General features: G+C 35.1%; 1 protein-coding gene across 3 annotated transcripts in view; it reads right to left on the reverse strand.

The window, feature by feature from the left end:
- SBF2 (SET binding factor 2) overlaps nt 1-22,692 on the reverse strand; it is a 454,884-nt gene that overhangs the window by 120,463 nt on the left and 311,729 nt on the right. For all 3 annotated transcript variants that reach the window (XM_025459459.3, XM_025459456.3, XM_049098688.1), the window contains exon 17: nt 1,082-1,150. In XM_025459459.3, the coding sequence (XP_025315244.1) occupies nt 1,082-1,150 (69 nt within the window). The remainder of the gene's footprint in view (nt 1-1,081; nt 1,151-22,692) is intronic.

Genomic DNA, 22,692 nt, shown 5'->3' on the forward strand with positions numbered 1-22,692 from the left:
CCTGAGCATGTTCAGTATGACTTGCCAGTTCTCAGAAGTGTGAACATCATAAATTCCACTTTCTGTTTTCAAAGAGGAAGGGAGGGGTAAGTAGGAAGAAAGAGGGATATGCAGTGACTTAGCAGAGAAAGAGCTCCAAATAATGGGGAACGTTTGGGTTAAGATCTCTAACTGTGTGGACAGACTTAAAAACAAACAAACAAATAAACCTGGCCTTATCAATAAATATCTATGAAATAATATCCTAGCCTCATGGAATTTATTTTCTGTGGTAGAGGAAAATACTCAAATGTAAAAAAATGAATATATAATTTCAGGTGTTACAAAATGTTTTAAAGAAAAATAAAGCCCCCCCCCCAAAAAAAAGGAGGGATGGAATGGGTGGGGTTCCATCTTAGGAGATGATTTAATATTATATATTAAATTTTCTACACACAGTATCTTTAGCCCTTGAACAATGTGGGGATTAGGACACTGACTCTCTGTGTAGTCAATAATTTGTGTATAACTGTTACGCCCCCAAAACCTAGCTATTCATTGCTTAGAGATGACTGGAAACCTTACTGATAACATGAATAGTTGATTAACACATAGTAGGTGCATGTATTATATACTGTATTCTTGCAATAAACTAGAGAAATGCTATTAAGAAAATCATAAGGAGGGACGCCTGGGTGGCTCAGCAGTTGGGCACCTGCCTTCGGCTCAGGTCATGGTCCTGGGATCCGGGATCATGTCCCGCATCAGGCTTTCTGCGAGTAGCCTGCTTCTCCCTCTGCCTATGTCTCTGCCACTCTCTCTGTGTCTCTCATGAATAAATAAATAAATCTTAAAAAAAAATCACAAGGAAGAGAAAATACATCTGTAGTACTCTACTAGAAAAAACACAAATAAGTGGACCCATGCAGTTCAAATCTGTGTTGTTCAAGGTCAACTGTATGCAATAAGTGTTACAATAAATATAACCATAGATGTATCTAAGATATACAATAGGAAAAGATTCATGTAGTTCCATGATAGATCAGACTACTTATATTTATATAAATCATAATGAGCTTATGTATAGACCAATGAAACTTACCCTGTAGAAAGCACTGGTCAAAGGGAGCAATGCTGCAGCAATGTTATATTCTTCTAAACTTGAACAATCCTTAAACAAAGAGAAACAAGCATAATTAGGACATTTATACTAGAAATCACAAATATATGGGAAAAAAAATCTAGGATACACTGTTTACTGTCTTACGGGGTTTTTACTTTTATTCCAAATTGTCACTAAGTCTTACTTAGGTAAAATTGAAAAACAAAACTGTCCTTGAAGCACATTATTTTAGAAATGAGATAAAAATATGTTTGAGAAAGACTTTTTAAAAGTTTTTATTTAAATTCCCATTAGGTAACATATAGTGTAATATTAGGTTCAAGTGTACAAAATAGTGATTCAACACTTCCATACAACACCTGGTGCTCATTACAGCAAGTACTTCCTCAATCCACATCACCTGTTTAACTCTATTCCCCACCCAACCACCGCTCTGGTAACCATTCTTTTCTTCTCTAAAGTTACATAAGTTTCTTGGTTTTCCCTCCTTCCTTTCCCTTTGTTTTGTTTCTTCAATTCAATTCCATGTGAGTGAAATCACATGGTATTTGTCTTTCTCTGACTGACTTATTTCATTAGCATAATACTATCTAGCTCCATCCAGGTCATTGCAAATGGCAAGATTTCATTCTTTTTTATGGCTTAGTAATATTCCAATGTCTTTGTGTTTGTGGTTATGTGTACACACACCCCACTACTTCTTTATCTTTTCATTCAGCCAATGGACATGTGGGTTTTTTCCATAATATGGGTATTATAAGAAATGCTGCTATAAACATTGGGGTGCATGTATTCCCTTTGAGTTAGTATTTTTGCATTCTTTGGATAAATACCTAGTAGTGCAATTGCTGCACCATAGGGTAGTTGTATTTTTAACTTTTTGAGGAATCTCCATGCTGTTTTCCAGAGTGGCTACACCAGTTTGCATTCCTACCAACAGTGCAATATTGGTCTATACATAAGCTTATTATGATTTATATAAATATAAGTAGTTTGATCTATCATGGAACATGAATCTTTTCCTCTTGTATGTCTGAGATACATCTATAGTTATATTTATTATAACACGTATTGCACTTATTTCCCTTTCTCCACATCCTTGCCAGCACCTGTTATTTTGGGGTTTTTTATTTTAGCCCTTCTGGACTTGTGTGAGATGATATCTCATTGTAGTTTTGATTTGCATTTCACTGATGATGAGTGATGTTGAATATCTTTTCATGTGTCTGTTAGCCATCTGTATTGTGTCTTCTCTGGAGAAATGTCTGTTTGTGTCTTTTGACTAATTTGTAATTGGATTATTCATTTTTCTAGGTGTTGAGTTTGATAGGTTCTTTATATATTCTGGACACTTACTCTTTATCAGATATGTCATTTGCAAATATCTTCTTCCATTCTGAAGGTTGCCTTTTAGTTTTGTTGTTTCCTTTGCTGTGCAGAAAGTGTTTTATTTTGATGAAGTCCCAGTCATTTACTTTTGCTTTTGTTTCCCTTGCGTAGTAAGAAATTGCTATAGCTGACATCAAAAAGGTTACTGCTTTTATTGTCTCTAGGATTTTTATAGTTTCAAGTCTCACATTTAGTCTTTATATATATATATATATATAATATATATATATAAAGATTTTATTTATTTACTTATTGAGAGACACAGAGAGAGAGGCAGAAACATAGGCAGAGAGAGAAGCAGTCTCCTTGTGAAGAGCCTGATGCGGGACTCTAATCTATTTTGAATTTATTTTTGTGTGTGGTGTAAGAAAGTGGTCTAGTTTCATTCTTCTGCATGTAGCTGTCCAGTTTTCCAACACCATTTGTTGATGAGACAGTTCTTTTCCTATTGGATATTCTTTCCTGCTTTGTGGAAGATTAACTGCCCATATATAGTTGTGGATTCATTTCTGGATTTTCTATTCTGTTCTATTGATCTATGTGTCTATTTTTGTGCCAGTACCATACTGTCTTGACTACAGTCTTGTTATACAGCTTGAAGTCTAGAATTGTGATGCCTCCAGCTTTTTCTTCTTCAAGTTTGCTTTGGCTATTTGGGGTCTTTTGTGGTTCCATGCAAATTTTAGGATTGGTTCTTCTAGCTCTTGAAAAATGTTGTTGGTATTTTGATAAGGATTCCAATTAAATGTGTAGATTGGTTTTGTTCTTCCAATCCATGGACATAGAATGTCCTTCCATTTCTTTGTGTTCTCTTCAATTTCTTTCATCAGTGTTCTGTAGTTTTCAGAGTACAGATCTTTCATGTCTCTAGTAAGGTTTATTCCTAGGTATCTTTGGTGTATTTGTAAATGGGAATGATTCCTTAATTTCTCTTTCTGCTGCTTCGTTATTGGTGATTAGAAATGCAACAGATTTCTGCAGGTTGATTTTTTTATCCTGCGACTTACTGAATTTGTGTATCAGTTCTAGTAGTTCTCTGGTGGAGTCTTTTGGGTTTTCTATATAGAGTATCATGTCACCTGCAAATAGTTAGAGTCTTACTTCTTCCTGATTGGCTTAGATGCCTTTTATTTCTTTTTGTTGTCTGATTGCTGTGGTTAGGACTTCCAGTACTATGGTAAATAACAGTGGTGAGAGTGGACATCCCTGTCCTGTTCCTGACTACAGAGGAAAAGGTCTCCGTTTTCCCCATTGAGGATGATATGCGCTGTGGGTTTTCATACATGTCCTTCATTACACTGAGGTATGTTCTCTCTAAACCTACTTTGTTCAGGGTTTTTTATCACGAATGGATGTTGTACTTTGTCAAATGCCTTTTTTCCATCTATTGAAATGATTATATAGCTCTTATCCTTTCTTTTACCAACATGGCTTATCATGTTGATTTGTGAATATTGAATTTCCCTTGCAACCCAGGAATAAATCCCGCTTGATTGTGGTGAATGAGTTTTTTTAATGTATTGTTGGATTCGGTTTGCTAGTATTTTATTGAGAATTTATGCATCCAAGTTCATCAGGGATTGGCCTGTCATTCTCCTTTTTAGTGAAGTACTTATCTGGTTTTGGTATCAGGATAATGCTGGCCTCATAGAATGAATTTGGAAGTTTTCCTTCCTTTTCTATTTTTTGGAATAGTTTGAGAAGAATAGTTATTAACTCTTCTTTAAATGTTTGGTGGAATTCACCTGTGAAGCCTCTGGCCTTGGTCTTTGATTTGCTGGGAGTTTTTTTGATTATTGATTCAACTTCTGTTTACATTTTCTATTTCTTCTTGTTTCAGTTTTGGTGGTTTATATGTTTTTAGGAATTATTTTCATACACTGCTGGTAACCAGCTACCTTTACTTTCTTATTTTATAAAGACTGTTAAAAGCTGTGTAATTTATACAAAAAAAAATTTGAGGGGCTCTTAGTGTATTTACTGTATTTCATGGACTCTAAGATGACACTTTTTTTCCCCCACACTTTAACTTCTCCAAGACTGGAATCCATCATATAACTGATTGGAACTGTTATATGACATTAGTCATTTCATTTCATTAAATGAAATTAGTATTGAGCACAAAAGGTATTTTGTTATTAATCGGGCAAGAAATGTTGCCAATGCCAAAACTCATTGGTTTTGAAATGCTGGGGAATGGGATAGTCAGATAATCTCAGTGGGAATGTAAAATGGTATAGGTGCTAGGAAAACAGTATGGCAGTTCCTCAAAAATTTAAAAACAGAATTACCATATGATCCAACAATTCTACTACTAGTTATATATCAAAACAAGTGACTTGAATAGATTATTTGTACATTCATGTTCACAATAGCACAAAGTTAAAGCAACTCAATTCTTAGTTCCTCAAGGAAACATACCTAAAAGGTTTCCGCAGGAATGATAAGGGGAGTATACTTGAACTTGCACAAACATTAATTTTATAGAGTATTGATAGCTGTTCCTTGTGGGGAAATTTGGCTAAACAAAATTAAATGAGGTGTTTTTTTTTTTGTTTTTTTTTTTAACTGTAGGGCTTTTCAAAGTTTTTACATTGTGACTGTTATGGAGAAAATTTGGTTGGCAGCATTTCCAAACCTACTTTGACTAAGAACAGTTTTTTTAAAAAGCAGTTGAAAATATATTTTGGAAAAATTATGATTCAAGATTATCAAAAATCTGAGAGAATTCCTACCAAAAGATCACTTTAAAACCTGTTATGGAAAATAAATAAATAAATAAATAAATAAATAAATAAATAAATAAATAAATCAAACCTGTTATGGACTTTTATTTGTTTAATATCCTATCACTTTCAGGGGTACGTCATAGTGACTCAATATTTTTCTACATTACCCAATGATTCCCATGATGAGGCTAGTTAGTCTCATCAAAGAAGTGACTACAATATTGACTAAATTTCCCATGCTGTATATTACATCCCCATGATTTATTTTATAACTGGATCTTGATTTCTCTTAATCCCCCCCTTCACCTATTTTGCCTATACCCCAACAACTCTCTCCTCTGGTAACCAAGTTTGCTTCCTGTATCTGAGTCTGTTTCTGTTTTGTTTTGTTTGCTCATTCATATTGTTTTTTAGGTTTACATAAGTGAAATCATACAGTATTTATCTTTCTCTGATTTATTTCACTTAGCATAATATGCCTACTCTAGGTTCATCTTTGTCCCAAATGGCAAGATTTCATTCTTCCCTCTCTCACACACACACCCCCCACATCTTTATCTGTTTATCTACTGAGGAACACTTAGGCTGCTTCCATATCCTAGCTATTATAAATAATGCTGCTATGAACAGGGGAGTGCATATATCTTTTTGGATTGGTGTTTTTGCTTTCTTTGGATAAACACCCAGCAGTAGAATTGCTGGCTCATATGGTAGTTCTAGTTTTTATTTTTTTCAGGAACCTCTATGCTCTTTTCCTTCCTTCCTTCCTCCCTCCCTCCCTTCCTTTCTTCTTTCTTTCCTTCTTCTTTCTAAGATTTTATTTATTTATTCATGAGAGACACAGAGAGAGGCAGAGACACAGGCAGAGAGAGAGGCAGAGAGAAGCAGGCTCCATGCAAGAAGCCCGACACAAGACTTGATCCCAGGTCTCCAGGATCACGCCCTGGGCCGAAGGCAGGCACAAAACCACTGAACCACCCAGGTGTCCCGTCTATGCTGTTTTCCATATGGTTGCATTTCCCACTAACAGTATAAGAGGGTTTCCTTTTCTCTACATCGCTGGCAACACTTGTTATTCTTGGACTTTTTTCTTGACTTATGGTTAATTTCATTCTTTGATACTTTTGTTGAATGATTAAAAGATGCTAGATAAAATATAAAAAAATTTTTAATGCAAAGCAATGAACTGGCAAGAAAGTAATGAATATTCAGGCCAAAATGTAAATTAAGTGGAATTGGAGTGATATATAGAGCACTGAAGTAAAATTTTACCTCAGAAGCAGCTTGTGAGCAAAGTAAATTTGAATATTAGTTTTGAACAATTAAAGGAGTCATGAGTGAGGAAACAAAGCCTAGTGCTTGCTAAACTTGGAAGTTCATTAGGAGAGCTATACCATAAGGCTGGGATCCCTAGGACCACCTAGGACACCAGTTAAAAAGTCTGAGATATAAAAAAGATAATTCTTCAAGGAAATTGACAAGTATGTGGGTAAATCTAAACATACAGTGACCTAAAACAATGACAATTACATCTTTGGGTATCAAAGAAAATTACGATACAAGTAACATATACAACCGCAATAGGACAGAAATTGTGAGGTGGCAGACTGGAATTGGATTTTGATAAATTGAGTATTTAAAATTTTCTACATTATTGCCAAAGAAATATAGGATGGGTTATAACTTCCAGTCTAACAGAGAAAAAAATGGAGAGGAAAACTTATAACTCAAAGGAAAGCCCGAAAGAGGAAAAGAAACCCCCAAGGAGAAACAATCAGAAAAGAACAAAATAAGATGGTAGAAATAAATAAAATTATAATAGCCAAAATAAACCAAATATTCTGGCTAAAAGATTGTCACTGAATAAAAAGCTAGAGTCTATGGGAGCCTGGGTGGCTCAGTCAGTCAAGCATCTGCCTTTGGCTCAGGTCAAGATCCCAGGGTCCTGGGATGGAGGCCCCCTCCCCTGCTCAGCGGGGAGCCTGCTTCTCCCTCTGCCCTTCCCCCTGCTGTGCTTTCTCTCTCTCTTTCAAATAAATAAATAAAATCCTAAAAAAAAAAAAAAAAAGCTAGCATTCAAATATTTGTTCTTTATAAGGACATTATCTGTAACTTAAGAATACACAAAAGTTAAAAGGATGGAAAAAGATGGACCAAGCAAATATTAAAAGAAGTTGAGATAGCAATATTAACAATCATACAAAATAATCTTAAGGAAAAAGGTATTATAAGAAATAAAAAGAAGCATTATATAAAATAGCTCAATTATTCAGGAAGATATAACAATTTTAAATGTGTATATACTTAACTCAGCCTTCATTTGAAAATATATAAAGCAAAAATTGACATTAAAGAATATAAATCCACAATCACATTGAAAGATTTTAATATACCACTTTCAGTATTTCATTCCTCAATCAGGTAGAAAAATCAGTACAGAAGATTTTTTTAAAAGTCAGAGCTAATGGACATATAGAGAACACTATATACAAAAACCTACTTGGATCTATTTATACTCTAGCCCTATATAACTGTTCAGATGGATTTAGAAAACCTGACTTCATACAGGGTCATCAAATAAATTTCAGTAAATTTCAAAAGATTAGTAACATAGAGGTATGGTTGTCAGATCACATTATAATTAAGTTAAAAATCAGTAATACAAGTAAAATACTTAAAATTGTACCTAGCACATAACAAATATTCAATATATATTTTTTTCATTATCACCAAGGTTAGGAAATACTTAGCATAGCACACTACATTGTAATTATCTATTTACTTTTCAATCTCCTTACTAAACTATTAGCTCTTTGATGGTATTTTTACAGCAGTGAATAAGAAGCAGTATCAGTGTTTATGGAAAACTGATGAATGATTTATACCTTTTCCAGAGTTTCACAAAGCATAAAGATCAGTAGAAACAAATTATCTTGGTAAGTTTTACATTTCCAGAATGAATGTTGAGAGTAGTTAGCACAATACTCCTTTCAATAACAATTTTCATTCATTCAACAAATATTATCTAAATGAACTCAGGAAGCTGTCCCAAGAGGGAAAACATATGACAAGTAAGAACACATTTTATAGGGCTGAGATAGATCCATGGCTTAATGGAACCCATCCTTAAAATATGAGGGACAACCATATTCATTCATGATGTGTCTTTGGAAATGGTTGCTGGAGTCAGGTTACAGGTTGGATAGATCTAAACTTAGATCAAGTGATCTTTGGTTTTATTTTTTTTTAATTTTTAAAATTTTAAAAAAGATTTTATTTATTTATTCATGAGAGACAGGGAGAGGCAGAGACACAGGCAGAGGGAGAAGCAGGCTCCCTGGAGCCTGATGCAGGACTTGATCTCAGGACCCCGGGATCATGACCTGAACCAAAGGCAGATGGTCAACCACTGAGCCACCCAGGTGCCCCTGATCTTTGGTTTTTATATTCAGGAACATAAATTTTAGATATAAAAAGAATGACTAATAATACTGAGTAATGTCTCTCAGCCATACTAGTAGAAAAGAGTGTGTGTTAGAAAGTGAGGAAGAGGGATCCCTGGGTGGCGCAGCGGTTTGGCGCCTGACTTTGGCCCGGGGCGCGATCCTGGAGACCCGGGATTGAATCCCACGTCGGGCTCCCGGTGCATGGAGCCTGCTTCTCCCTCTGCCTGTGTCTCTGCCTCTCTCTCTCTCTCTCTGTGTGACTATCATAAATAAATAAAAAAAAAAAAAAAAAAAAAAAAGAAAGTGAGGAAGAAAAAGAGGGAGGGAGGGGTGGTAAGACAGAGACAGAGCTAAGGGAGGGAGGCAAAGGGGAAGGAGGAAGAAGATGAATCAGAACTCATTTCAAAGAAAATGATATAATCAACTGAGAGATGATTTTGAAGGCAGTCATTACCTTGGAGTCACAGTTTTATTTTAAGATATCAGGCTGGGAAAACTAGGTATCTATATGCAGAAGAGTGAAACTGGGCTCTTTTCTTATACTACACAGAAAAGTCAACTCAAAATAGATTAAAAACTTGAATGCAAGACCTGAAACTGTAAAAAACTTCTAAGAGAGAACTTAAGTGGTAAGCTTCTTGATATTGATCTTGGCAATAAAAAAACACAAAAAACTGCAAACTCAAAAATTAAGATAGATTTATTTATTTATTTATTTATTTATTTATTTATTTATTTATTCATGAGAGACAGAGAGAGAGACAGAGAGAGAGAGAGAGAGGCAAAGACACAGGCAGAGGGAGAAGCAGGCTCCATGCAGGGAGCCCGATGAGGAACTCGATCCCGGGACTCCCAGGATCACGCCATGGGCCGAAGGCAGGCGCTAAACCACTGAGCCACCCAGGGATCCCCTAATTTTTGAATTTGATACCAAAAAGCAAAGGCAATAAAAGTAAAAATAAACAAGTAGCACTACATAAAATGCTCTGCACAGCAAAGGAAACCATCAACAAAGTGAAAAGACAATCTATGCAATGGGAGAAAATATATGCAGATTACATATCCAGTAAGAGATTATTTTCCAAGATATTCAAGGAACTTACACAATGTAATAGTAAAACAAACAAAAACCAATTTTGAAAAACCCCAAATAACCCAATTAAAAATGCGTGAAGGAACAGAACAGACATTTTTCTAAAGAAGACATACAAATGGCTAATGGGTATATGAAAAGGTACTCAACATCATTAGTCATCAGGGAGATGCATATCAAAGCCATCATGAAATATCACTTCATACCTGTTAGAATAGCTATTATCAAAAAGACAAATAATTACAGGTGCGGTGAGTATGTGTCATATACTGTTGGTCAGAATGTAAACTGGTATAGCTACTAAGGAAAACAATAGAGAGGTTCCTCAAGAAATAAAAAAATATAAGTACCATATGATCCAGGAATCCCACTTCTGCACATATATTCAAAGGGAAGGAAATCCTTATCTTGAAGAGACACCTATAATCCCATTTTCACTGCAGCATTATTCACAATAACCAAGGTATGGAAACAACCTGTGTCCATCAATGGAGGATAAGATTAAGAAATTGTGGTATATATTTACAGTGGAATATTGTTTAGCCTTAAAAGGAAATCCTGCCATTTGCAGCAACATGGAGAAATCTAGAGCGTATTACAGTAAGTGAAATAAGCTGGATAGAGAAAGACAAATACTGCATGATACTACTTGTAAGTGGAATTTTAAAAGAAAAATGTTGAACTCAGTAACAGAGTAGAATGGGGTCATTGCCAGAGGCTGGAGTATGTGGGAAATGGGTTAAGATGGTCAAAAGCGTATAAACTTAGTAAGATTAGGTCTGAGGATCTAATGTATAATATGGTGATTAGAGTTGATAATACTGTATTGTATAAAAAAAACTTGTTAAGAAAATAGAACTTAAGTGTTCTTACTTCCAAAAAAGGCAAATATATGAATTTGTGAAGTGACAGATATATTAACTCAATTGTGGCAATCCTTTCACAATATATAAATTGTCACATTGTACTTTTTTTTTTAAGATTTTATTTATTTACTTATGAGAGACACACAGAGAGAGGCAAAGATGTAGGCAGAGGGAGAAGCAGGCTCCCTGCAAAGAGCCCGATGCCAGCCAGACTCAATTACAGGACTGAGGATCATGACCTGAACCAAAGGCAGACGCTTAATCACTGAGCCACCTCGGTGCCCCATGTTGTACGTTTTAAATATATTACAATTTTGTCAATTATACCTCAATAAAGCTGGAAAAAATATACAGTCAGGTCATGTAGGAAAATATCACACCTTCTTCGTATATGGTATCACCCACTGTATAGTCTCTATCACTTCTGTGGATTTTATAAAATGATCCCAGAACACGGCAAAAAGTGTGAATCATCTTTTCCTCCCTTATTCCTCATTCCCTTGCTTAAGATACTGCTATGCACAAGAATGTCATCCCCTGTGTCCTAGCACATCTGAGTTTCTTTAACAGAAATGCCTAGCATGTTTCTGAAGACTGTCATGAGGCCCAAGGCAATAAAATTCAACAGACTTGAGCCGTAATCTTCTCCTAAGGAAATGGTTGGGATGCCAAGATGCCTTTTGACTTTGATTTCACAGCAGGGCTTCATTTGTAATGATGCTGTCCAAACTTTAAATGACAACAGCTGTGATATGAAGCCCCACACGCTCATTTATAAAAATTTCCCACAAATTAAAAAAAATTAAACAATGGGGATTTTCAATCCATGACCAATTAGCAGGGACCAGGCAATCATAAAACATTTAGGAGCTATTTATTATTGTACAAAATGTTTACACATTGTAGTGCATGTCTCAAACCTGAGCGCCGTCAAATGCTGATTGCAAAATATAAATATAAAATTCTTTGTAAATCACGTTAGAGACATTCTAAGTTAATTAGGTTGAAAAATGGAAAAATTTTAAAACAATAGGCCTAAAACTATTGACATAGCAATAGCATTCCGGAATAGTGCAGTTATCTGTTGGGCAATCAGTCCATAAATACACATCCTGAAGTCCCCTGTGCTTTGGCCACATAATAGCAATGTAGCTGCAGACATAACAGGCAATTTATAAACTTGCAAGGACTTGAATACTTATACATGTTTTATTCTGAACTTTGTTATGTAGTTTACCTTTAATTTTCCTGCTACAACTGAAAAGTGAGCTCTGCAATCTTAATTTCCCATTATCCTCAATTACTTCAAACTTTTAATCTGCATACCTTTGAATTGTCATGGCCCATCATTCCTATTTCACAAAACTTTGGAATCTCACAAAAATGAAATATTTAAATATTAAAGAAAAATGAGTCAGAAAGGCATAATGTCTTATAGAACTAACTTTTCTTTAGATTAGACATAACCCAGAAAGAAGTTTCTCTGAATTGTCCAAAACACTGAGAAATTTACTTATATCTTCCACATAGGGATGGAAATTTAAACTACAATAGCCAAAAAGACCTCTTTATATCATACTCTTCCATTCAAAAATCCCTGACCATTACAGGATATAACCCAACTCTTGTGCCAGCAACCCTCCATGGTTTGTGGACCTAACTACAAAACCCAACTGCCCAAATTGGCCCCCAACAAAAAGCTGCAGCTCTAGCCAGTCTGCTTTATTTATCACATATTCCACATCATAGTAATTCCTACCACATCTAATATCCATGCCTCGCTTTGTCATTTATACTCTTGCCCCCTGGCACTTCCATATGATGTCCCCATATGTTCCTACCCTTTCCAAGTACAGTGCTAAGCACAAAATAAGCAAAAGGACTCTTACTATAGTTTCAGCATCAGGTTTATTTTAATACTAAATTAATTTACACAACCATAAAGAATGTATCATAATTTTGAACACTATGGCTACTTAATATGTAACATAACTTCTAATGGGATAGATGGTGAATGCTAGGCTAGACAAATAATATCAATCTTTGTTATAAGTTTTTGAGTGAATGTCCCAAGTCTGCTTCTATTTTATATGCCTGGAAACCAGAACACTGCACCAGGTTCTAGAAATAATAGCTAACATTGAGTGTTTATGAAGTATCAGACAAGTTTTAATTATGAATTTATAGAAATTATTTTATTTAATTTTCATGTCTCTAGACGGTAGATACTATAACTATGTGCATTTTGTGGAGGAAGGAACTGAGGCTCTCAGAAGTTAGAAGGCATTTTACAAATGGCAGAGCCAGAATTTCAAACCAGGTAGAAATCCTCACTCCAAGATTTGTGCTTTATTTTTTTATATTTTTAAAGATTTTATTTATTCAGGAGAGGCACAGAGAGGCAGAGACAGGCAAAGGGAGAAGCAGGCTCCCTACAGGAAGCCTGATGTGGGACTTGCAGGAACCCGGGATCACAACCTGAACCAAAGGCAGAGACGCTTAACTACTGAGCCACCCAGGTGTCCCCAAGATTTGTGCTTTAAACCTCTGTCCTCATGTCTCTCAAATGCAATAAGGTAGGACATGGAATCTAAAACTGGTATCTCCTTTAAAAAAAAGCGCGGGGGGGGGGGGATCCTGGGTGGCTCAGCGGTTTAGTGCTACCTTCAGCCCAGGGCGTGATCCTGGAGACCAGGGATCGAGTCCCATGTAGGCTCCCTGCATGGAGCCTGCTTCTCCCTCTGCCTGTGTTTCTGCCTCTCTCTCTCTCTCTCTGTGTCTCTCATGAATAAATGAATAAAATCTTAAAAAAAATAAAACTGGCATCTGTGGAAACATATAATTTAGACCAAAGAAGAAATCTTCCAGTAATTATAAATAATATCCTCAAGAGAGTTTGAAATTATATTTCATCTATGAAAAGTAATTGAAAATTTAAAAATGTGCTTACTAAAATTAAAATACAAGGAAGGGCAGGAAGATAATTTTTCTCATGGTATCCTTTTATGCCATCAGGAATTTGAAATATTTAAGAAACAGGGGATCAAGTCAAAGTTTCTCAAATAAACCTAATGGGGTGCTACAGATAAAAAACGGAGAAAGTAGGTAGGGGAAAGTAAAACAAATAATGAAAAGAAGTTAGTCTTCATATGTAAAGAGTCTGGTGTCCATTATAACAAAAAAAGGTATTCGGCAAAATGAGTAAAATGTGGTATAATAATACAAAGGAATACTATGTCCAAGTGAAAATGAATGAATTATAGGTATATCCAACATCACAGATGAATCTACCAAACACAGTTTTGATCTAGAGAATCAACACAAAAAGAATACATTACACCAGGATCATCATTACCATCATCAAAATGAGTCTCTCCTGAACCATACTTTCTTGATTAACATTGGGCTCTTTCATCAAATCACATCAAGATATACATGTGCGAATACAATATAGGATGCCATGAAATTTACCACAGTGATGTAAAAGAATTGCTTAAATCAAATCATACCGACAAAGGAGAATTTAACAAAGTCAGATCAAGTAAAAAAAAAGATAATGAATTAGGATGATTTTATATGTGCATTAAAAGAAACAATTTGATGTCAAAGTGATTAATGGAGTTCCTTGGGAAAAATAATGAAGACTTTAAATATTTTTGCAAAAATGATCTGTAGGAAAGTGCTTTATAGCCAAACACAAAGGAAGCCATCATATGATTTTGTTAGAAAGAATATTTTAAAACCTTTCCCTCACCCAAATGAAAGTCAGATTCATACTTTAGTTCTAAAATAGTCAGCATAAAAAATAAAATAAAATAAATTAGCATATGGTGAAAATCATAACCTAAATATTTTAAAATAATATTTTATATACATATTTTTTAAAAACAAGCCCTTTCCCCCACTATTTGGGATGAAACTTTAGTCTCTATTTTAAATGGATCTACTGGTGAAATGGATTTACTGGTAGTGATAAAGAAAATTAGCTCCACTCATGGACCTAAAGGATTCAGGAGTAATGGTCTCTGTCTTATCTCTGTTTAATTCTCCAATCTGGTGACTGCAGAAACTAGATGCAGTTATGTGTCAAAGATGTGTTGTCTTTGCTAAAGCAGATTATCATGATCTCAGGTATGTTGCACACAACAATTGATTTGGCAAACATGTTCTTTTCTATCCCTATGAGAGAGGACAATCTGAAATAGTCTGCATTTATATGAAGTGGACAATGGTAAACAGGATTATGCTAACTAAAACCCCTTCCATCCAAAATCATTGTGAAGAAATTTGGACCATCTCAACATCACATAGAATATTGTGTTTGACGTACTACATTGATGACGACATGCTAATCAGGCTAGATGAAAAAGAAGTGGCTACCATATTGGAAACCTTGGTAAGGCATATGCACCCAGAGGATGAGAGATATGCCTTATGAAGGTTCTGGCATTTGGGGACATCTAATTTAAAGTAAAAGATAATTTGTTGCATCTTATATCTCCCAGTTGTGAAGGAAGCACAACTTCTGGTAGGCTCCTTTGGGTTATGGAGACAGCATATTCTATCTATATCTGGGCCTAGTATTCTAGCTCTACTAGGTGACACAAAAAGCTGCAACTTTGAGTGGGGTTCAGAGCAATAAAGGGCTCTGTAGGAGATCCAGGAAACATAATCCCTGACTACTTATCACAAATAGTGACCCACTTGGAGAATCTGCACTTTCCATTGATATAACTCTGAGCCCTGCAAGGTTAGAGGTTCTAGTCCTCAAAGGAAGAACACTTCTACCAGGAAACAAAACAAGAACCTCATTAATCTATAAACTATAGCTGTCACCAAGGCACTTTGACTGTTAATGCCCTGGGACCAGAAGATAAGAAAAGACCCATCATTTTGGCAGAGAGAACTGGATTGAGTTAAAATACTTTCATTTCATGAAGTAAAAATCAATGTGACTTGATGTTGGGGATGATGCAAAAGGTGTCAAAGATGACACAGGTTTTGGTTTGTGTAACTGGATCAATCGTGGTACATCTGCCAAGACTGGGAGTAATAAAAAGGGATCAGGTTTGAGGCTTGAGGGGTAGAGAAAAAGGATATCATAAGTTCAGTTTGTAACTGAAGTTAAAGTGTCTTTGAGACATAAAAATGAGATATCAGGTAGCCAGATGGATATCTGGGATACCTGGGTGTAGAGCTCAGAGGCAAGGTTTGGGGGAGAGAAACAAATTTGCAAGTTAAGTTGTGAAAATGGAAGATATCATCCTTTAAGAGGATACAGAATGAGACAAAAAAGGAATATGAGGCTTTACAAATTAAAAGCCAAGTGGAGAAGGATAAGCTTTCCAAAATGGAAAAGGAATGGCCAGAGAAGTAGGAGGATATGTAGGAAATGTTTCATCATGGAAGCCAAGGAAACAGAATGTTTCAAAAAGAAATTCTAATTGATAAACAGCTTCCTCTATCTTCAAAGCAAGGAAAAGCTGGTGGACTTAACCATGAAGAGACAACATTAATAATTTATATAGTTTACATAGTTTCAAGGTAGCTTTTATGCTGTATTTTTTGTTTGCTTTCCTTTGCTCCGCCTCCCCCCAAAAGAGCATATTTTAAGTAAGTTCCTATGGGGAAAAAATTAAGTAAATTATAAATCTGCCACAATTAGAGTGGCTAATCTGTCATATTTAGAATGGCTAATAAATAAATAAAACCTATAGAAAAAAAAAGCCTTCTAGATTAGAAAAGCCTTCAAGTATGTGAGGTTATAAGGAAAAACCCAGAGTTCTTGTTAGTATTTTAAATCCATAAGTTACCATTATGCTGGCTTTGTAATATTAACAAGAGAGAAAATACTTATATAACCAATTATCATAAATAACTAGAGATAATTTTCTACATGATCTACATTGTAAAAATAATAATAACATAAAATCAGAAAAACCTTACTTAGCTCTTATTTTCAAGAAGAATATTCTGGAATGTGTAAGACTTTAACTACTCAGCAGCAGTATTTATGAAAATCTTTTTGAAAGTCAAAAGCAGATTTCATACAATAAATTTAATACATGAAAGTGAGACTCAATTAACCACATCTAACTATCCTTAAAGATAAATAAGCAAGGAATTATCAACTCTGTGGTTAAATTTTTTTTCTACAGCACTGTTAAGACGGTAAAACATGAAATGTTATATAAGGTTAGGATAGGAACATGAAAGCAGCCCTGGTAATCCTAAGAAAACAATGTATGAGTTCTGTACTTATTTCTTAATGAAAACATACAACTAGACCCTGGCCATAAGATCAATCCCCTCTAGATTGGCTTTGGCCTTTTGAACCCCTGCCCCCACTTTCACTGCCAAAGTTCACCAAGATTAACCTCTTTTACTTGCTAACCAAATGGATTATGTTTAGACATTTAATTTAACCTCTATACTATTCGTTAAGATTAAATACATGCTTCTTTAAAAAAAAAAAAAAAAAAAAAAACTACTTCTTTTAAAAAGAAAAAAAAAGCCAAAATATACAAACTTCCATTTCATTATAAAAGACATAGGAAATACAGGTAAGTAAAAAAGAAAGAAAAACATCTTGTGATAAATTCCACAACCCTATAAACAACCAATGTTAACATTTGATACTTTGTATCAAATATTTTGTATTTTTCCTAATCACAAATCATGTTTATTCATACAATTTAACTTTTTAAAAAGTAGTCATTTTATTATTAACTAATTTTCTTCCTTGACCTCTATGACCGTAATTTTTCTTTTCACATCTTTTCTCCTCTTACATCTATGATCCTTTCGTCTCAACATCCTTTATTGGTTTTTATTATTCTGCCAACCCTCTAAATATCAGTATTTCTCAGCTCCTTTTTCATCCTTAGATCTCTCTTACAGTTGCTATTTTCATAGGCTGGTTTGACCATTTCTATGGTATAAGGTACCACTGAAATTTGTATTTTCAGCCTAGACAACCCTCCTCAGCTCCAGCTGACAAGATATCTCCAAACTGATGCCATGCAAACACCTCAAACTCAATATATCTTAAACTGAAATTATCTCCTACCCTTCACCCTCACCTTCAAACTTGATATTCTTCTATACTGTCTTAGTTAAAAAGGACCAGCATCTATTCAGCACCTAGCCAGAAATCTATCATATTATATTCTCACATTCAATCAGATACCAAGGTGATGCTTCCAATGCTAACTTCCTTCCATCTATCTACCCAACAAATATCTTTAGTTGAACTAGGTGCATTGTGCTGGAGTGTGAATTAAACAATTTTATAATCATCACCTTCTTGAAGCTTAATCAAATGCTGTTGATTCTGTTTTCACCACGTTTGTCATGTGTTCCCTCATCTTCATACTCACTACCTTTATTTGGACTTTCAACATGGCCATTAACTTTTTTACTCCTATTGATTCCTGAGTTTTGGGGGTTGTTCTACTATATAAATCAGAATGCTTTTCTGCTTTCTTCTCATGCTCCTAATTTAGCTTTCTCATGTCTGTGAAGTCACTTAACCACTTGCCCATTTGCTTTCTGTCTTCCAAATTTTTTTTGCTAACATTTCTTTGTTTTATTTGTTTTTGTGGGTTTATGTTATCTTAAAAAAACAATCCCTTTACTATCATTTTTAGTTGTGTTTTAGGAGTGGAGTGGAACTAAATGTGTGGAGATAATTGACCAGGAGCCCAAACCAGCAGGACATTCTAGAATTTACAATTTCTAGAAGTTTCTCCAGGCCATCACTGTTTGAATATTTTTATCTTTTCCTTCACATTTCCTAGCTACATGGTTTTCCAGCAAGATTTGAAACAGCTTCTACTTCATTCCTTTTTAAAAACTAATTAGTGTCTTCTAAGTCCAATAGTGAGGAAATAGGAAATAAAATTCAGTAAGTAGGCAGGTGTATTAGGGGAGTGTAACAACCATGGATAACTCTTAATATTGTGTAAATATTAAGTGACATACACATTGGGCCTTAAATCTCAGGTGGAAACCGTTTAAGTTTTTTATTTTGGAACACAAAAGTTTGTCAAATCACTGGGATGACAGCCTATTAAATTCTCTTTCTGGTTTTAATTAAACATTTTGAAAACATCCTCAACATCACTAATCATCAGGGAAATGCAAATCCAAACTACAATGAGACATTATCTTACACTTGTTAGAATACCTATTACCAAAAGACAAGAAATAATAGGTATTGGCAAGGATGTGGAGAAAGGGAGAAAGGGGAACCCTTACGTAGGAATGTGAATCAGTGTAGCTACTATGGAAAACAGTATGGAGGTTCCTAAAAAAGTTAAAAACAGCAGTATCATATGATTCAGCAATTCACTTCTGGGTATTTATCCAAAGGAAATGAAAACACTAACTTGAAAAGATATATGCACCCCCATGTTCAATACAGCATTATTTACAATAGCTAAAATAGGAAAGCAACCCAAGTATCCATCAATGGATGAATGGATAAAAAAAAGCATGGTATATAAACACAATGGGATATTACTTAGCCACACAAAAAAGAAGAAAGTCTTGCCATTTATAACAATATGGATGGAAGTAAAAGATATTATGCTAAGTGAAGTAAGTCAGAGGAAGATAAATCCTGTATGTTCTCATTTATATGCACAATTAAAAAAAATATCAAAACATGAAAGTCATAGACACAGCAGATCAGTAGTTGCCAGAGCTGGGTACAGGAGAGTGGGTGAAGGAGGTCAAAAGGTATACACTTCTAGTTATAAAATAAATAAGTCATGGGATCTAATAAAGTATAATTTAAAGTTGTTAAGAGAATAGATGTTAGAAGTTCTTATCACAATAAATAAAATTTGTGGGATCCCTGGGTGGCGCAGCGGTTTGGCGCCTGCCTTTGGCCCAGGGCGCGATCCTGGAGACCCGGGATCGAATCCCACATCAGGCTCCCGGTGCATGGAGCCTGCTTCTCCCTCGGCCTATGTCTCTGCCTCTCTCTCTCTCTCTCTCTCTCTCTCTGTGACTATCATAAATAAAAAAAAAAAAAAAAAAAAAAAATTAAAAAAAAAATTTGTAACAATGTGTGGAGATGGATGTTAACTAGACTTACTGGGGTGATTATTTTGCAATATATACAAATATTAAATTGTTATACTGTACATCTGAAACTAATATTGTACATCAATTACATCTCAATAAAAGAATAAAAACAAATAAAAAAGCCCTCCCTGGTCTGTCTTTCACAGCATAAAGGGATTTTGTAAAAAAAAAATGAAGATGATTATGTTCTCTTCTTTTTGAGTAATAAAATTATTTTTTCCCCAAGAAAGAAAGAGACATTATCTAAGATTTTTTTTTTCTCTTTAAGATTTTAGTGCTGGGCAGAAAAGTCAACCCTCAAAGTACTGGTTTAAAAAGACTAAATGCAGAAAGAGGCTAATTTTGTGAAACAAAACTGATTGGTTAGTAAAGAGTACTTTTGAGAATGTCCAGTTGTCAGGACAGTGGCATCCTAATAGGGAAGTAAGAAGTGGGAAGAGGATGTGTTTTCTTAATGCTTGGGGCTCTGCAACTGCTCCTATCACTAATCTTCTCAGTGTGTACATTGTTCCATTGCTCCCACTTCCCTCTTTCTCTGCTTCAGTTTGCTTCTATTCTTTTCTTAGTCTATTTGCCTATAATAGTGGTTCACAAGATGTGACCACAGACCAGCAGTGCTGGTATGACCTTAGAACCTGTTAAGTATGACAATTTTCAGGGTCCATTCCAGATTTACTGAATCAGAAGTCTAGGAGTAGAGACCAGCAATATGTTTTAACAAGCTCTCCAGTTATTCTAAAACATGCTAAACTTTGAGAAACACTGGCCAAGAGTGTACCAATATTGTCCTTCTGATATGACCTTGAACATCTAAAAAAATAGGGCTATATCTGACTTGATTTTATTTTATTTTTTTCTGACTTGATTTTAGAGTCATGTGAATGTGTGATATAAAGTTATTCATATTACTCTACATTTGCTTAAAGTAACTGGCACTAAATTCATTAGACTAAAATCTAAGTGTTTAGGGACACCAAGTGGCTGACTGGATTTCACCTCAGGCCATTTTAGCTCCTGAGATGGAGCCCTGCATCAGGATCCATGCTCAGCATGGAGTCTGCTTGAGATTCTCTCTCTCCCTCTCCCTCTGCCCCTTCCCCACTCTCTCTAAAATGAATTAATTAAAAATAATAAAATCTGTTTTATAAAAGTTTATCTTAGTTTATACTTGTGTGTTCATTTTTCAATATGGGCCTACAAAGTGAAAACTCAGATATGGTAACTATCATTAGAGTTAGTCTGTCTTCAAGGGGCTTACAAACTAGTGGAATAGACAGATAGGCCGAACATGAGCTAATGCAAATCAATGTGTTTAGCATGCCACACTAGAAGTAGAAAAAGGTGTTATGGGGGCACAGAATAGGGAGTGATACTGCCATTGCTATCAGAAAAGGCTTTATAAATTTAGGCATTTAAGCTGAACGGGAAAATGAACAGGCTCTTTGGATTCATTTCTCTCCTTTCACATCTCTAATTGTTTCCTCCTATATGCCGTTAGTTAATGGCTGTTAGTTTGCATATGGTTTTCATTGCAGTATTTTAAATATAAAGCTGAATGCAACAACCTATATATATATTCTGCATTAGAAATCAGGCCCACTGATTTTGATTTTTATGAAAAGCATTATGTTTTGCCTCAAGAGAAGTTTCCAACATTCAGCTAGTTTATGTTTATTTAAATGAATTAAAAAACTTCCTTAAATAAATCTGAAGAAATGTTATGGTTATAGACCAAACACTATTTTATGGCTTAAAGATCGTGAGTAGTACACTGGAAAAAGAACAGGGATGAACATCATTATACGATATCTTTTTTTCCCCCCCAGAAGACCAGTTTGTTATCTACACAGAGACATGATTAAAGATATCATTAGAGCATATTCTTATCTATAGTATGCCACTATCTTTGCTGTGATCTTATCTAGGCAAATCACATTACCTCTCTGGAACTTAGTTTCTCACCTAGAAAAGAGCTTGGACTCAGCAATTTGTAATGATTTTTATTTTTATTTTTATTTTTTTGTCTAAACTGTTTTAAGTGCCATTTATGATTTCAACTGGTTCAATTATTAAAATATTCATCAAGAAAGGGAATGTCTCTTTTTGTGGCTATCTAGACAAATATTCTCTGCAAATACTTTGGCTACAAGAGTAGATTCCAGAAGCTAGTCGCATGAAGTTTACAGAACACAATGTTAGGCTCAAAACCTGCTCATGACAGACCGCATTAGGAAAGACTGTCCTTAAAATTACATTACTTCATCTTTAACGAGAAGTGCCTCATGAGGCCACGATAGTGGTCAAAACCTTGGCTGAACAACTTTCTGATGCATTACTGATAAAAAAGTCATTCCTCAAACTGCAGAACTTGTTCTGAAACATACCCTAATTGAAAACAACAACAACAACACTACCACAGATAAGGCCAAAGTTGCATTCCACAAAGGAGAGCCTGAGAAATTTAAATCAAGTGGAAGAAATTTTGCAACTGTGAGATAGACTTTGAGGGGAGATGATACGCTGAAAATGTGGCTAGGATATTTCAGTCCAAATATAATTCTTAATGCACAGGAATATAATGGCAACTGTATACTATGGTTGTGAAATTCTGAACCTGTCAAAGGCTCAGTAACCTTGAAGAATGAAAAGTTACTATAAAAAGGGACACATCTTCCTGACAACAAAACAGGTTGTAAATCTTTACCAATTTTTAGTCTGGCTCCTGGCACATGGAGGTCATGCTGTGAACTGCAGAAGGAAGGACGTAGCAGTGACCTTTTGGAATGTACCAACTTACTGGACAAGTGTCTATACCTAATTGGTTTTCCTAACTGATAGACTTTCAAGAGTGCATCTCTAACTCCTGGCCCCAAATGCCTATCTAAAGTTCAGCCAAATATTGCAGTTAAGATCCAAGCTATGTGGATTTTACTAAAGTGTAAAGTGTGAGGCAACACACAGTTACAGACCAGAA

Source organism: Canis lupus, chromosome 21 (genome assembly GCF_003254725.2).
Source record: "Canis lupus dingo isolate Sandy chromosome 21, ASM325472v2, whole genome shotgun sequence".
Lineage (NCBI taxonomy): Eukaryota > Metazoa > Chordata > Mammalia > Carnivora > Canidae > Canis > Canis lupus.